Source organism: Uncinocarpus reesii, genomic scaffold, assembly GCF_000003515.1.
Source record: "Uncinocarpus reesii 1704 scaffold_3 genomic scaffold, whole genome shotgun sequence".
Taxonomy (NCBI): Eukaryota; Fungi; Ascomycota; class Eurotiomycetes; order Onygenales; family Onygenaceae; genus Uncinocarpus; species Uncinocarpus reesii.
The window spans coordinates 856,325-872,860 of NW_003052498.1; the positions used below are offsets into that span (position 1 = coordinate 856,325).

General features: G+C 48.1%; 5 protein-coding genes across 5 annotated transcripts; 3 read left to right on the forward strand and 2 right to left on the reverse strand.

Moving 5' to 3' along the window:
* Positions 1-681: 681 nt before the first annotated feature.
* Positions 682-5,559, reverse strand: UREG_05062 (uncharacterized protein; the record flags this gene model as incomplete). Its single annotated transcript, XM_002584327.1, has 8 exons — positions 682-1,167; positions 1,538-1,651; positions 1,703-1,771; positions 1,837-1,857; positions 1,928-2,986; positions 3,058-3,103; positions 3,248-3,389; positions 4,140-5,559. 8 exons carry the CDS (start codon positions 5,557-5,559, stop codon positions 682-684), a joined length of 3,357 nt encoding a protein of 1,118 aa, XP_002584373.1.
* Positions 5,560-6,226: 667 nt separating this feature from the next.
* Positions 6,227-9,718, forward strand: UREG_05063 (uncharacterized protein; the record flags this gene model as incomplete). Its single annotated transcript, XM_002584328.1, has 8 exons — positions 6,227-6,279; positions 6,328-8,402; positions 8,453-8,623; positions 8,677-8,809; positions 8,874-8,979; positions 9,037-9,448; positions 9,603-9,633; positions 9,670-9,718. The coding sequence occupies 8 exons, from the start codon at positions 6,227-6,229 to the stop codon at positions 9,716-9,718; spliced, it is 3,030 nt and encodes a 1,009-aa protein (XP_002584374.1).
* A 71-nt stretch (positions 9,719-9,789) lies between these two features.
* Positions 9,790-11,565, reverse strand: UREG_05064 (uncharacterized protein; the record flags this gene model as incomplete). Its single annotated transcript, XM_002584329.1, has 2 exons — positions 9,790-10,710; positions 11,398-11,565. 2 exons carry the CDS (start codon positions 11,563-11,565, stop codon positions 9,790-9,792), a joined length of 1,089 nt encoding a protein of 362 aa, XP_002584375.1.
* A 544-nt stretch (positions 11,566-12,109) lies between these two features.
* Positions 12,110-13,999, forward strand: UREG_05065 (uncharacterized protein; the record flags this gene model as incomplete). Its single annotated transcript, XM_002584330.1, has 1 exon — positions 12,110-13,999. One exon carries the CDS (start codon positions 12,110-12,112, stop codon positions 13,997-13,999), a length of 1,890 nt encoding a protein of 629 aa, XP_002584376.1.
* A 1,820-nt stretch (positions 14,000-15,819) lies between these two features.
* On the forward strand, positions 15,820-16,333 carry UREG_05066 (uncharacterized protein; the record flags this gene model as incomplete). Its single annotated transcript, XM_002584331.1, has 2 exons — positions 15,820-16,005; positions 16,061-16,333. 2 exons carry the CDS (start codon positions 15,820-15,822, stop codon positions 16,331-16,333), a joined length of 459 nt encoding a protein of 152 aa, XP_002584377.1.
* Between the last annotated feature and the right edge of the window lie 203 nt (positions 16,334-16,536).

Here is a 16,536-nt window from a genome sequence, read left to right on the forward strand (position 1 = left end):
ATTCTGCTGAAGAGGCGCACAGCCGGAAAAAAAAAAAAAAAAGCAACCGAAGCCAAGTGTTAGAACCGAGGTCTCGCTCTGAAGGTTCTCAACCGCCCGTAACAGGTGATTTGCGAAAAAATCGAAAAAAGATTTGTGGATACAGAGGCGATGAATACATGGTTAGAGGGAGGAAAGCGAAAGAAAGGCTGTTGAAAACATCAAAGGATACGAAACACATTTCTTTCTTCTCAACCTCGAGAGATAGAAGGTTGTAACTGTTGGTCCGGAACAAGTATATAAGTCATCAACGCACTATAGACGATATAAAGGGTATCTCTTTCGGAGGAGGGTTCACCAGAAAAAAAAGGTTTTAGTGAAGGTAGTCTCAAACCAACCGGAATTATTTTAAGAAGAGCTTCAACCAAGCCTCCTAAATCATAGATCGTAACTTCTTTCTTTCGTTTCCTGTTTGAATGAACGAAAGGGTGCAACGGACACGCGTCCAAGTCGAATGACAGCGTTGGTGTCGTGTTCCTGACAGCATAGCAAGTCCTTCGCTACCCAACCAATGATAATAGGCATTCAGCGACGATTGCCGCTCATGCTACGGTTGGGGAAACGCCGTCATGTAGGCCCCTTCGATTTCATCTAGAGCGGTTGGGCTTGTCAGCACACAAAGCAATTCCAGGGAGACGAGTACTAAGAAGGGCAAGGTTTGTGGGGGAATGGATGCCAACCTCTCATTCCATCTAACGCTTCGAAAGCAATAGCATAATTTTTGACTGCGCCAACTACGCATTGCAGACCATGTCGAAGTTTCTCGCGTAGCTGATCAACATTGCCTAGCGGGCTCTTTTTTCCATCGTGTCTAGTGACATGAGATTTATAATAGAGCATAAGCATCGCATAACTACTTTGCATAGCGCAACAAGCAAATGAGGGCATTGTGCGAGGCATAGGGTCGCATGATAAACGAAGTCCAGCGAAGCGCCCATTTCCATAGAAAGGGTTTGGGTACGGTAGACTGTCAAACATCCGTGCGATAGTCAAAGCGGACTCTAGACACACAGCGGTCGAATCATAACTAGAGAACGGGAATGATTCTTCAGAGACCCAGGAATAGCCGGATGATGCATCCGAGGCCGGTGGGGACACGCATGGTGAAACGTCACTAGAATCCGGTATCTGGGGTAAGGTCGTAGAGCAGCAAGAGAATTTAGAACTTGCTTGCAGCAGCTCAGTACCTGTACTCTCTAGGCCTTCTGACCCAACGCTTGCGCATGTAAGATCGCAGTGCTTTTTAATAAAGATAGGGATATCTAAAAACGCCCGAAATCGATGAAGTTTTATACGAGCACTTTATAACTATTAGTATGAAAGAACGGGTGCAAAGGGGAACACAAAATTACCTGCTAATTTTTATTCGCGAAATCGCTCTGATGCTGTTTGCTGTGATAACCTCCGAACGATACGTATCGATCATAGAGGAAAGGGGCGGAGGAAGGATATTGGCTTGAGACAAAGCAGATGCAGCCCAAGAGTCAAGCTTCCTTACATGCTCATAGATGCGTGACATGTCAGCACGGCTTCGGAGAGCCCTGTTCAAATCACATATGTATTGGGTTGCAGAAGTCAAGACCTGTTGCGACTGAACTAGAACAGACCAAGCCTAAAGTATTCGTTAGAAAATATCAATGGCAAAGGGAGAGGGCCTAGGTACCTCAGTGTCAGCGGCAAAATGAGGTAAGGGGGTGACGAAACGTGGGTCGGTCACAAGGATCGTGGGAGGCTATATGCGAAAAAGAGATTAGATACTGGCCAGTTAACATGACTAGTTTAGGAACTCGAGCTCACCGTTGTGCTAACAATAGAACCCTGGCAAACACAGTAATACTATCCGTGTCGTTAGATGCAACCATTCCCAATATCGGGGATTTTAGCGTACTGTCATCCACCATGCCCGTCGTCTAGCTTCAGCGAATACATCATCTTCCCTGCCAAGTGAATGAAGTGACATGTTTATAGCCATAACGTATGCTTCTCCAGCACGCTTCCGCATCTTGACAAGGTTGCCGCGCTGTGTATACTCATAGATGCTTAGGATCAACAATGCAAGTATACTTTCCAGTTCAACAGGCGTGTTAGGGTGGACTGGCAACCGCTTTGGTATCGCTCGCTCGTTTTGGAGCGCTTCTGCCGGGCTGGCACAAGATTCGATAAGCTCAGATTCTCCCTCTACACTCTCTAATGCAGCCAGAGCGAATTTGTGGGAATACGAGCGCCTTATCAAAACAGATTCTGGAGAGGATGGGTCTGGGTCTGTCGGGTGCGGGACACGTGCGAGTATAGCCGAAATGGCCAAAGTCACTGGAGATTTTGGATGATAGGTAAGGGGTGGGTTATCGGAGGCCATGTCAGGGGTTGCCGGCATGTCTAAAGGCGCTTCGACACAAGGCGGTGCAGGGGCGGGAGGAAATATCGGAAAATAATCATGGATGAAAGTGTAATAGCCATTCAAACTGCAGTACACATTAGACTGGCACATTTCGCAGGGGATGGTATCGGAGCTGGTGTAGGCTACTGACATATCTTGTTCACTGCCATACACTCTTACCCTTGTCGGGGCTGAAGGGGAAATGTGTACAGGCACAGTTTCCGGAGCCAATGGCGTATAGGAAGTGGTAGATTGAGGCACGAAAAGGCCTTCAAACATTGACTGGACTTCCACGGGAAAATCTAATGCTCGTAGGCCGGCACCGGGAACGGCAAGGGTGTCAACTTGGTTAAAGAGTTCTATGTTGCTTGTTGGGTCAATTCTGTCCGGCCAAAAAGTCCTTCCGCAGCGGCGCATACCTTCATCAAGTCGTGGAATCGGCTGGATGACATTCCACAATTTGCTATCTGGCGACTCTAGCGCGACGGAAGCTGCAGGAATGACTTTCTTTTTCCTTGGGCCTCCTCGCCTACTTGGTAAATAGCTGCAGTCCTTCCCCTTTAGAGTGCACTAGAAACGGTCATGAACGTTTAGCAGACGCTTTTCTCCCACTCCTCTGCCTGGGGCCATTACCAACTTACGCTAGAGCAAGGATCCTTCCCGTCGCATCTTATTCTCGAGGCGCGACTAGAGTAATTGAGTCACTAAATGCAGTTCATTGAAACGGTGAGATGGGAACCCTTGGTTCACGATATCAAAAGTCCAGCAGAAGAAGTTGCGAAACTGTATGCGACCGCAACCAGCGCCCATCGAAATGAAGGAACCACTGACCAGGATAAACAAGCGACTTTCACCGGTGGTTTCGTAAACTTCTTCCGAGTGCCCCTGCCAGCTGGTGTTTTTCCCAGGCGTAGCTCATTTTTGCTATCCGCGTCCATGTTCGTTCGGGAGCAGAAATTAGCTCTGGCGAAAGCTGGTTGAGGCCGGGTTTGCAAATTAGCCTTCCAGCAACTTGCTCGTAGAGTATATCAGCAATTGGCTTGACATGGCAGAAGCATGCGCGACCGAATGAGAGACTCAGCGACAACGAGAAGGTGATCAAGCGTGTTCAGCCCAACGCGGACTTCGATGGGCATATGTCATGGTGCCAAGCACAACGTTCGTGTTAATTCACCAGCTGCTGAGTCAGCAATCTGAGATCGCACCACAAACCCCACACACGATATGCACTTGCGCGATCGGAAGTTGCTTGGCATCACGCCCTGGTTCTGCAGCGCCGCAACACTCCAGAAGGATCGGACTTGCAGTTGCCCCGAGCTGCATTAAATCTGCCAGCAAAATACTACTGGTCGAGAACCCGAGGCACGAATGGAACGAAGGCATTGAGAGGGCCAGAGGCTGATATCTTCATCACAGCCAATCCCGATGGTTGAATTAGGGTTTCCCGCTACTGACCAATTGGGCTAGGCAGCCACACCCAGGCGTGAGTCACATGACTCGCTTCCCAATCCGGAGCCGCCGACATCAGATGAATGTGGTTTTGATATTGGTGAAGTAGTCACTGAGAGCTAGCTAAAATACGCAGAAAATCGCAGGATAGATTTCAAGCCTGAATTACGAGGTGTTTCAAACTCCTATGCATCTCGCGTCTAGCCCGTGGATCTCTGGTACTCCGTTTGGAGGGCATTGATTTGGGAAACATATTGAACACTATCCCACACACTTCTAGGCACTTTGGTCGGTAATTTATGGCCCATCAGGGACAAATCGATAAGCCACATCCCAACGACAAACTCTTCCCGCGACAACATCCCGAGAGCATCGTGGCTAACCAGGTTCCAAATCTCCTCTAGCTTGGGACGTGGCAGCCGAGAACGAGACCAGATATCGTCAACAACAATGTTAAAGACCAGGTCCTCAAATGAAACCGATTTCCGAATTCGTCGTTCCTCGATATCGGGAACATCCATGAGGCCAAACCGAGCGATGCCCTTATTTGCCGCCCAAACTCCTTCATATGTCTTTCGGTCCTTGTCAGTGATTTGATCTGGCCGCCGTTTTTGGTTGCCTTTGTCAAATATGTAGGGACGGGGATCAATGGTAACGCGTTTTGGGGACTTTCTCCGCGGCGCATCGCTGTCGGATTTGGTCTCGTCACGTAAAGTCTTCTTCAGACCCTTACTCGGGCTTGGGGTTCTTGATTTATTCCTATCAGCGTGTGGTGCTTGCAACAACAAATTAGAACGAGGCTGACTGCGCCTTGGAGGTGGAGGCGGCGGTTTGGACTCCATCTTCGACGGAGATGCGGCCCGCGATGATGCTAATGAGGAGGCCGCAATAGCGTCCGCTAAAGAGCTTTCGGACCTGCTAGTGTGCTGCGGGAGTAAAGTAGGCTTGCTTGTGGAGCGTCTTAGAATTTCAGGTTGACGATGTGAATCGAGCCGTAACCGTCGCGCAGCATCCGCAGATATTGTTGCTGATTTGGGCGGAACCCGAGGCGCTTCCTTTTTCCTCGGGGGCAGTGCAGGAGGCCCTTTCGGGGAATTCTTGTCCATGGATGAAATAGTGTCAGGTTTCCCTATGACATCGAGTCCCGCGTCTGTAAAAGTCTCTTTTGACAACAGCTTGATATTCTCACGAGTGGTGGATAAAGATGTGGTCTGGTCGTTTGGGTGAGTGGCTGTGGAGTGTAGAGCCGAGTGAGAGCTGTGACCCTTGACTCGCTGGGATTCATATATTCCGGTAACCATGGGTGTTGGCAGCTTTGTTCCCCGGTTCAACGAGGTCTGTACCGCGGATCTCTCTACCGCAAGCTTGGCAGCAATATGCTGAGGATATTCCATTTGAGTTGAGTTTCCTGGAGTCACAGTCGGAGATTCCAAAGTTCCAGTTGCACCAGAGGAAAATTGCTTAACCCTGGACCTCACCGACTCCGTTGATTGGGAGACATCGTGACACTTGTGCTCGTTTGTGGACTCAGCATTCTTGCTTTGAATTCCGCTGTTTAGAATTGCTGTGGCTTTGCCAGCTTGTGACGGAAAGACAACCATTGCCCCACGCAAAGCATCTAAGCTAGCATCCGTCCTATCTCCCTGGAAGGTCCCACGGTACAGAGAGCCCCCGTTCCGTTCATTTTTTGGCATGGAATCGTGGTTGGTGTATCTCAGAGTTTGAAAAAGCTATTGTGGGTCCAATCGATTGGGTGAAAGTGTCAAGCATTCTCTGAAGGGTGTGGCATCTTGGATTAGAGGGTGAATATCCAAATGATTTATGACTTTTTGATGTGACGAGCGATGGCAGTAAGCAATAGGGGCAATGGATTTGGAGGCCTGCGCTTTGGTGTTGCATCACCAACCTTTGCTCACAAGTTTAATTGGTTCATACCATAGGTTTAGTCAGCCTGATGTGCCAAGCCACTCCAAGGAGCATCCTGAGCTCCAACTCATGTTCTTGAATATCTACTCCGTATTTTATGAGCAAAATCTCATTGTTCTATGGAGGGCTCTTACAGTATTTTAATGGAGTCTTTGTTTTTCAGACAAAAACCACTTCTCTCAATCAATTGGATGCCAAGCCACTAACAGCGCTTATTCTACCGGGGCTGTGACATCAGAGCACGTGACTAGGCGTTTACGAAGTCGCGTTCTGCTGCCTGGAGCTGGACGTCGTGTCGTGGAGAAGGTGAAGAAGAGCAAGAGGAGGGACCTGGGATTACAATTGCTGTGAATTGATATTTTATCGACGGGCTAGCAAAACCTTTACCAAGACACGCGTGGATAAACATTTAGTTTTTCAAGGTAGCAAGCGGCGATGGACGGTCTCAACGGTCCCAAAGGAGAAACTGAGCAGGAGCTCGACGAGAAGTATGTCGGCGAATCTCATCATCGGTAGCTTGATTAACGTTGTGATAGATATCCTAACCGTCCGCGGAACCACCATCCCACTCTTCCCTTTCATGATTTGTTTCTTGATCTTTTCAACCCCTTAAATGAAAACAAGAAAAGGCCAGCGGGGTCAACTGTCGCCCGTAGAAAGCTCGGGCCACATGGGGGACAGCAAACCCTTTCTCCGCAGGAATTGCGGCGAGATATCATTCAACGTTTCATTTCAAAATGGAGAAATGAGGTGGGCGATGACATCTACCCAGCTTTTCGATTGATCATCCCTGAGAAAGATCGGGACCGTGCAATGTATGGCTTGAAAGAAAAGACAATTGGAAAACTGCTGGTCAAGATAATGAAAATTGATAAAAACTCCGAGGATGGCTTCAACCTCTTGAATTGGAAGCTCCCAGGGCAGAGCATGGCTAGTCGAATGGCGGGCGATTTCGCTGGACGTTGTTACGAGGTAATTTCAAAGCGGCCTATGAGAACGGAGGTTGGCAACATGACTGTCCAGGAAGTCAACGAGAAGCTAGACTTATTAGCTGCTGCCAACAAGGAAGACGAGCAGCTACCTATCCTTGAAGACTTCTACAGGAAAATGAACCCTGAGGAACTGTTATGGCTCATCAGGATTATTTTGCGCCAAATGAAAGTTGGCGCCACCGAACGTACGTTTTTCGAGATCTGGCACCCAGATGCAGAGACTCTATTTAGCATATCGAGCAGCCTTCGGCGGGTTTGCTGGGAATTATACAACCCAAACGTCCGCTTGGAGGATGAAGAGACTGGGGTAACCCTTATGCAATGCTTTCAGCCGCAATTAGCACAGTTTCAGATGCATTCGTTCCAACGAATGATTGAGAAAATGAGGCTGTCACCAGAAGATCCTTCGTTTTGGATTGAAGAAAAGATGGATGGGGAGAGAATGCAGCTTCACATGATGTCTGATGATTCCATTACCGGCGGGAAAAGATTTAAATTTTGGTCACGCAAAGCCAAGGACTACACTTACCTATATGGAAATGGTTTTTATGATGAGAATGGCGCATTGACCCGCCATCTTAAGGATGCTTTCGCAGATGGGGTCCAGAACATCATTCTTGACGGAGAAATGATCACTTGGGACCCAGAACAAGACGCCCCGGTTCCTTTTGGCACGCTTAAGACTGCTGCACTATCAGAGCAACGGAATCCTTTCTCCGCCACAGGCCAAAGGCCACTATTTCGCGCTTTTGATATTCTATATCTTAATGATAAGGCGTTAACTAGATACACATTACGGGATAGAAGGAAGGCTTTAGAGGCTAGCATTAAGCCCGTGCATCGTCGCTTCGAAATTCATACCTACGAGGTCGGTTATTCTGCTGCCCATATCGAGCCTCAACTTCGTAAGGTTGTGGCCGAAGCTTCTGAAGGGCTTGTTCTCAAGAATCCCGACTCACCCTATCGACTGAATGAACGCCATGATGATTGGATGAAAGTGAAGCCTGAATATATGACCGAATTTGGTGAATCCCTTGATTGCGTGGTGATCGGTGGATACTACGGTTCAGGGAAGAGGGGTGGTGCATTAGCAACCTTTCTCTGTGGGCTGAGGGTTGATGAAGCTCAAATTCGACAAGGCGCTAATCCGATGAAATGCTACTCATTTTGCAAGGTCGGTGGAGGGTTTACTGCTGCCGACTATGCGAATGTTCGTCATCATACCGATAGTAAATGGAAGGACTGGGACCCCAAGAAGCCGCCAACAGAATTTATTGAATTGGCTGGTGGCGACGCACAATACGAACGTCCCGATGTTTGGATTAGACCCGATGAGTCTGTCGTACTATGCGTGAAAGCATCCTCCGTAACCCCCAGTGACCAATTTCGATTGGGCTTAACTGTCCGCTTCCCACGGTTCAAGAGGTTGCGAATGGATAAAACTTGGGAAAGCGCACTGTCGATCCAGGAGTTTATGGATTTAAAGTCCAATGCTGAACGGGAACAGAAGGAGAAAGAATTCAAAATTGATAACTCCCGGAAAAGAAAGCCTAAGAGAACAACAAAGAAACCCCTTACCATTGCGGGATATGATGAAAACAAAAAAGCTGAGTTCGACGGTCCGTCGGGACGTGTATTTGAAGGAATGAACTTCTGTGAGTTCTACCAGTATCTGATCAAATATTCACGTCTAAAAGTGATTCTCTAGTCGTTATGACCGATGCGCTTGAACCAGAAAAGAAATCTAAACTTGAGCTGGAAAAATTGATAAAAGCAAATGGTGGCAAGATCTACCAGACGAACACAGCAGCATCAAATACAATTTGCATTGCGGAGCGAAGTACTTTGCGGCATCCCAAAGCTCCTACGGACCAATTCTGACAAGACACATAGGGACCGTGAAGGTGGCTTCGATACAAAAAGCGGCGAAAGAAAACATCGTTCGACCTTCGTGGCTACTTGATTGCATTAAGCAGAATGAAGCTGACCTGGGCCTGCCGGATCTATTACTCCCATTGGAGCCAAGGTTTGATAGAAGCATGCCCCGAATACTCTCCGGACTCAGGCTTCTAACTTGTCTCGTGTCACAGACATATGTATTTCACCGTGAAGGGCCAGGAGCAGGAGATTTCCTCAAACGTCGACCAATATTCAGACAGCTACGTACGAGATACCACAACGAAGGAGCTTACCAAGGTAAATTAGATATATTCCCTCAAGGGCGTTGAAACCATCTATCTGACCTCTTAATAGCTCCTCGCCTCTATGCCCGCCATCTCAAATCTTTCGGCATCCCGCATCTCGAAAATCGAGGACCAGATGCAATCCCGACACGAACAAGAAGGCACGTTTCACGACTTGCCCGGCTGGCTCTTTAAAAACCAAGTATTATACTTTTCACAATCTAGATCCAGCTCAGATTCCAAGGTATCATCCTCCCGCCTTGCATCCAATATCGCTAGATTTGCGGGCGCGTCACTGGTGTCTAAACCGGATGATAAACGTGTTACGCACATTATCCTTGACAAGGATAGCAGGTCGGCCGACGTCTCTGCTTTGCGATCCAGTATATCAAAACGTGTGGGTGCAGGTAGGATACCGCACATTGTGACTGTTGAATGGATAAATGAAAGCTGGAAGGCGAAAACGTTACTGGATGAAGAACGTATGTATTTTCATGATTTTTATTGCCCTGGACCCATATTCCGGAGGGGATCTCAACTGTTGACCTGTATTTCTAATCTGACATTACTCAGGGTTTTTTCCAATGTTGAAGGCCTAGCCCTTGCACTTGTCGACTACTTCATATTTCCTTCTAGAGCTTTTGAAGGGGGTCCATTTTGAATTCCGGTAAGCACATGCTTTTATCTGCGTTGAAAATTATAGCAAAGTGTGTATTGACGCGTTCTATCGTAGTCATATATCCGTCTCATAGGTTTTTCATAGTTGGGATTCAAAAAAAAGCCAATTAGTTCTATTGGTGCTATTGCTATAATTGACCCGCATTCAACCTGAAGATTTCGTATTTTGCTCAATACTATTACAAGTTTGACCGCCCCACCGCCGCAGCAAACGCTGTAATTCCCACAATTCGTCTTTTGATTGAGATACAGCACGTTTCGGCATTACCCGGTCAAGAGCCTGGATGAGTTTCAATTTTGGGACCATATAAACGCAGCCTGCCCTTTCGTCATAAAGATAGATTAGGAGCCCGGTTTGCGGTTCCCTAGTCACAATCAATTTGCTCGATGATGTGAGCCTTGGTTTATCGCTCACGGGGACGCAGCGTACTGTGCCATCTTCAGCCGAAGACGGGACGCAGACTCTCCTTGGAAGCCGACCGTGCTCAGGTCGTAACGGAAGACCAGCGCGGTTCTTAATCGATAGATGGGCGGGTGTATTCTTTCTCTTCTTCGAATTATTTAATAACGCAAGCCGCAGAAGGTCGTGGCGTTGTCGCCGTCGTTGTTTATGTGTGCGACGGTCTGTATTTCTTTCTGCCCTGCTCTCTTTGAAAATTTTCAGGATTATACGTAACAGCTCAGGGACGACGTTCAACCATTTCCCGCATCTAGCCCAACCTAACCTCGTCCTCAAATCCCGACCCGACGCCCCAGAATCATCTCCAACTGCTCGCTCCTTGGCCTTTCCTTCGCCATTGCTCCTCCTTTCGTTTTCCTCTTGGCACTTCCCGGCGAAGGAAATCGTGCTCCCTGCGGATTCAAGGGTCCGTTGGTTAGGTGCTTGATTTGGCCCGACTGAAGTCGTTTGTGGCATGGATGGCTTCGGCAACGGCGTTGTGCGCTTCCTCTTGCTCCCCGAAGAAGCATTAGAGTCGAATCGGAGCGGGCCGTCACGGACTATGCGTTCACAACTTTGAACTGGTGACGGTGTTGGCTGTGGCCATGGAAGGAAGGAATCCATCTCCTATGAAGAGTTGGACACATTCATTAATAATACTCGTGTGTCAACCCTACCAACGAAAGTGCCGGCCAACAAAGGTGCCACGCAGAAACTGGATTTTATTATAACGTTTACCCTATGGTCGATTGTCAGGGCTTATCAAAGAAAAAAAGGTCAACAAAGCTAGAAATCTCGTTGCCTGAGAAATCTTGGTCGAGTAATTTCTCGCAATAATCAAGATGGAAACGAGGAAAAGCGTTGAAGAATCTACGGGGCGGGGTCTCCCGTTTTAATTGCACTGCTATCGAGTCATCACCAATGTCCGGAAGGAACAGCCTACGTGAAAATGACGACTTGAGTTTCAGCTCATTCAGAACGCCGGTAGAATGCATGTCTGCCTCTTTGTTGTTACCATGGCACCTGTGAGGGCCATGTATGCATTGGATGGATGGATGCTGGGTCTCATGAATTCTAGGACGGTGCAAACATGGATCGCTCCTGTATCATCGTATGGCTAACGCCATTATACTGTACAGGCTTTAGGCATCCACGAACTGATTTACCTCAGGCAACTTTGACTCTGGACCTCAGCTGTCAACGGCGTCATTGATTAAGCGGGATTGATTGGAAGTGGTAGCTCCCTCCTGAACGCGCAGGAAAGGGGCTAGATGTGAAGGCCCCAAGATCCAGGCAGGAAGATTACTGCAATACTGTCATGGGTGCCGCTTGCCACTTGGTCGAACGGGATTCGAGCCTAAACCTCCGCCTGCCCTTCCGTCTTTCAACCTCATGCTGCGATCTTTCTTTCTCTGTTCTGGTTTTCCCCGTTGGCGGTGGCGCTTGGATAGCCCTTTCCACGCGGAATCCAAATCGTGTCATCGCAGAGGTCACTTGGTCAGCAGTTGTGAAAGCGAATAAGCTCAACTCGCCTTCGAATCGATAGAGTTAGGTCAATGGCGGCAACCGGGTTCACTTTTTAAATTCCTAGTTCCTTCGATAGTTTCGACTCATACTGTTTTAGTAACCAAAGTGTCGGCTGCAACAGCCTAAAGTGGATGTCAGAATCATACAGAGTGTAAACACTACCTTATCAAAGGTCTGGTTGAGTTGGTGTAGTTTTGCGAATATCGGAGCCCTGGAAAAGGGGCATGTCTGGCTGACTGTATCCATTGTCGTGAGAGGTGCAAACTAGGCAAACCTGCAAACAAGACAAACATGACCCTCGCAGCGTCAGTTTTTGGTCAGAGACGACGCTGAGCATGAACTGCGAGATCTCACCACTCAAACTCTGGCTCTCACCATTACCCATCGATTTGAAATGGCTAGATATAATAGGAAAATCCTTTCTGCATCCTGATCCTACCTCGATAATGCAGCTCCGCCTACCCTTCCTCGCTTGTCCACCCTTTCGCTGCCTTAAATCATGAACACATACCATCGACACCCTTTGTCTTACTCGGTTCAAAGCTCCGGCGGACACTACATTCATGATGATCTTGGCTCTCGATGGATGCCCTATGTATCGGCGATAGCATACACTTTCGCATCTTCGGTCCTCCTGTACTTCCTGTTGATACACCTCCATGTCCTACCACCGATTCCATTCTCCACACTAGCTTGGAAGCTCCTCGTGATGCTTTCTCCGTCGCCGCTTGTTTTCGCGCTAGATAAGGATATAACGGAAGGAACCACCACAAAAGATGGCCCAGTACTCCACAACTCTGTCGGTACGGCAGCAAAGGAAGAAGCGTTGCGGAGAATTTTCCGTTTCAGTCGAATACCGTTCTTTTCCCAGGGCCCCGGGCAACGAAACTCGAGTTCTTCGTTTCCGAAGTCAACGGTGGTGGCGCCTCCAGGGCTAGGGAATTTCAATAACTCTTGCTATCAGAACAGTGTTATTCAGGGATTAGCGTCACTTCGACAGCTTAGTGCCTTTTTGAACAACAGCCTTGAATCATTCGGGCATGCGCGGGAGATGTCAACGCATGTATCCCTGAAAGCCACAATCATTCAGCTCAATGATCTTTCGAATACAGGTCGCAGACTGTGGTTACCAGGGGAACTCAAGTCGATGAGCAGCTGGCAGCAACAAGACGCTCAAGAATACTATTCAAAGGTCATCGAGCAGATTGACAAAGAAATAAGTCAAGCCTCGAAATTGAAAGCTATGGACGACGGGTTTAAGTCTGGTATAACGTCCGACCAAAAGACACAGGCAGCGCCCACTGGTTCCCAGGGGTGTGACATTCTAAAAAGATTTGGCTTTGTGGATTTGGTCGGCCCTTTTGATAACCCCCTCGAAGGACTAACTGTGCAACGGGTCGGGTGTATGACTTGCGGTTACTGCGAAGGACTATCCCTGATCCCTTTTACATGCCTTACGGTTCCGCTGTCCCAGCGAATGGAATATGATGTACGGGACTGTTTAGACGATTATACTGCGCTAGAGCCCATTGAAGGGGTAGAATGCACCAAATGCACCGTATTACGCGTTGAATCCGGCCTGGTCGAATTCTTAGACAAACTGGAAGCCCAAGATTGTATTCAGCTTGAGCCGAGTGAAAAGGCACAGAAGGAAGCCTTGAGAAAAATGACAGAATCTAGATTGCATGCCGTTCGAGGGGTCCTTTCCCAGGAAGACTTTTCAGAAAAAACTCTTCTTGAAAAATGCCGTCTCAACCCGAAGAATCGCGTTTCCTCTACAAAGTCGAGGCAGTCTGTCATTGCAAGGGCGCCCAAATCGCTAGCCATCCACATAAATCGAAGCGTGTTTGATGAATTAACCGGAGTTTTGAGGAAGAACTATGCCAAAGTCATCTTCCCAGATATTTTGGATTTAGACGAATGGTGTTTGGGCAGCAAGCAAAGTAAGAAAGAAGACGATGATTTGACGGAAAATTGGGAAGCAGATCCTACCAAATCTATGCTATCATCCCCAAACTCCACGTTCCAATCCCTTAATAGGAGATACGAATTGCGGGCTGTTATTACGCATTTTGGACGACACGACGATGGGCATTATATCTGTTATAGAAAGATTTCATTCGAATCTCCTCGCCCCACATCCCTAGTTGAGCATGGCTTGGATGGGAACGAACGGAAAAATGATCAATGGTTTGAACTGAGCGATGCAGACGTCACGCCAGTTAGCAAGAATCATGTCTTGTCGCAAGGTGGAGTATTCATGCTGTTCTATGAGTTGATAGAAGGCACCCCTGAAGAGGCCTCCGAAGAGTCCTCCGGTATCTCTTCCAAACAATCTGAAATTACACTGGAAACCTCCTCTGAAATGCCGGTTGATATCCCAGATTGAGGATGGCCAGCGCCAACTTTTCATTATGAAATGCTACGAACATTGTTGTAGGATTTTACTTAAGAGATTATTTCCTACATCCTATCAGTGTCGCCGCTCCTGTTTCAACTGGGAGCTCCTTCTATCATTAAAGACCTTCCCAGCGTGGGCTACAAGCCAAGTCAAGCCCCATGCGGGTTCGGAAGGCCTAGACGATATGGTCATCGTCCCGTCCCGAGATCATCCTGCTCCCCATGGAGCCTGAAGCATCCACCCTTTGTGGGTGAGCTTCTTCTTCATTAAATACATGTACTGTACACGTTCCTGTAACTATCAGGTTTAGTGGAATAGACGCGCTGTCTAGAAAGCATAATGCATTCTTTTCCCTGATCGCCACGCTGAAAGGAGACGTCACCGCTTGTCTGGTCCAAGAAATTCTGATAGAGATAGAAAGAAAGTGAACGGTACGGTTGAGTTCAAGTGAACTAAGCCAAGACAGAAGGGAATTGTGGTCATTTGTACCATGGTTCAAGAACCCACGAGGGCCTAAGGCAACCATTCTTCACCGCAAATCTAGGATAATTTGAGCATCGGCATGTTGCCTTGCGAAAGTTGGACAATATCAATACACTAGCAATAGTGTCGACACAGCTACTCGCAACGGGCGCGGTCGCTGTGTGAATGCTTTTTTCACGTCTATACTGTTCGATTCCCCACGAAACGGCTTTCATCTGGGGAGTTTCTGGGGAACAGAATAAGCATGGAGCCCCCTGAAACCTTAACCTTACTCAGAAGCTTCTTTTGTTTTGGCTCCGGATACCAACGACGACGCATGCCCGCTGTCCACTAAACCAAGCCACTTGGCGGCATCCCTTGCTTTGCGTCCTGCGATTGTGGCAGGCCTAGCCTGGTCGCAAGTCTATGACAGCATTTGTGGAATCGGTTGGAAAGCGCCTCGACCTGGTGAGTTAGTTGCGACCTGGCGCTCTGGCCCGATCAGGCGCGTTTCCTTCCGTTCCGGCTCTCGGTTTGCTGGTTTTCCCATTCTCTGTTTACTCTCCTAGCGCCTAGTCTCAAATTTTGCGAGTGATATGCGGCGGGCTCTCAGCGTCTGGAGAGGGCCTTGGAGATGCACTCGTTTAAGGAAAAAGCCCGGAAGATCGAGAGGATATCGTCCCTTTTGAATACTGCTTTAAACATCGACTCTGAAAGGCCGATTGGCCTAAAGCTACGAGCTTATGGGCTGCCTATTGGATAGCTTAGAGGGGGGAGGCGAGGTGGGAAGTCGCGGCTCGAGGCATACGGCATCGAGGGTCCCAAACGCAAGCGCGGACATCCCGTTTTTTGCCCCTTCTTCGACATCTATCCAACTGCACCTTATCCCGTGGTTCTCTTGGGGAATCTATGACTTCAGGGCATAGAGGCTCCTACCTTTCTACGGCACGAAACATCCTCCTGTCCATGGATTGAATTCCTATGACTCCCCGGGAGCTTCGGCTCTGGCTGCACACTACTCTACGAGAGGGCATAAATATGGCCTTCTCTCCGGGCTATCTCCCTCTTTCTTTTCGTTTTTCCTCTCACCAAAAACTCACATCCCGAACAAACGTCCTACCCTACAGCCAATTGATCTTTTTACAAACCTCCTTTCAGATGTAGCCAACACATTCTCGGCTGTCTTCTTTTATATAAACCCTCTCTACACGAAGAAGCTAGCCGTTTAGCTTGCTTTGATATATCACTCCGCTCTAAGAAACCAAGACCTTTCGGTTTCTTTAGAATTAAACGAACAATTCTTTATTTTTTATTTTTAAAAAGATATAAACAAAAAGCATTTCATCATGGTTTCATTCCCGGTGAATGCTTTCAACCCCCGAGGCGTCGACGAGATGCTTTGCACCGGCCCCCCTGACGGGTATTACGCCGTCGAAACCGGAATGGGTGCCGCTTCGGCCGCTGGCTGGCCAGAACAGCCAGAGCAACACGACGATTCGGAGCAGGCAAGCAAATTGCCGCCATCGGAGCAGGTAGAAATCCATCCCCATCACCACTTTGGTCCTAGTTCACTAACGTTCTGAATAGGCTGAAGAAAGCCTGCAGGATGAAGACGAGGAGAAGGTCGAGAAGCGCCGCAGAAATGCAGCGGCAGCAAGAAAGTCTCGGCAGAAGAGGAAGGAAGAGGTGGAAAGCTTGCGAGCAGAGCTGGAGCAGACCCGGGCGCGGAACCGGGAGCTTGAAAATTTCCTCGGCCAGTTCCATGCGGCTGTGTCAGACAATTTTGGCAATGACTCTGACCTAGCAAAAGCCGTCATAAGCCAATACTGGCAAGGGCTGATGCCTCTATTAAGGAAATAAAAAAAAATAAAAAAATAACAAAAAAAAAAAATCAAAAGAAGGGCGGGTGCAGGACGACGCCTGAGACTGGGAACGGTTTTGCATATTATGTTTACATTCCTCTATTTGCGACAAGGTTTTTGATTCCTAAATATTTGGACTACTTATCATCCGGTCCATTAATTATAATACATTACATTTATATTTTGGCATATCATCCCTTT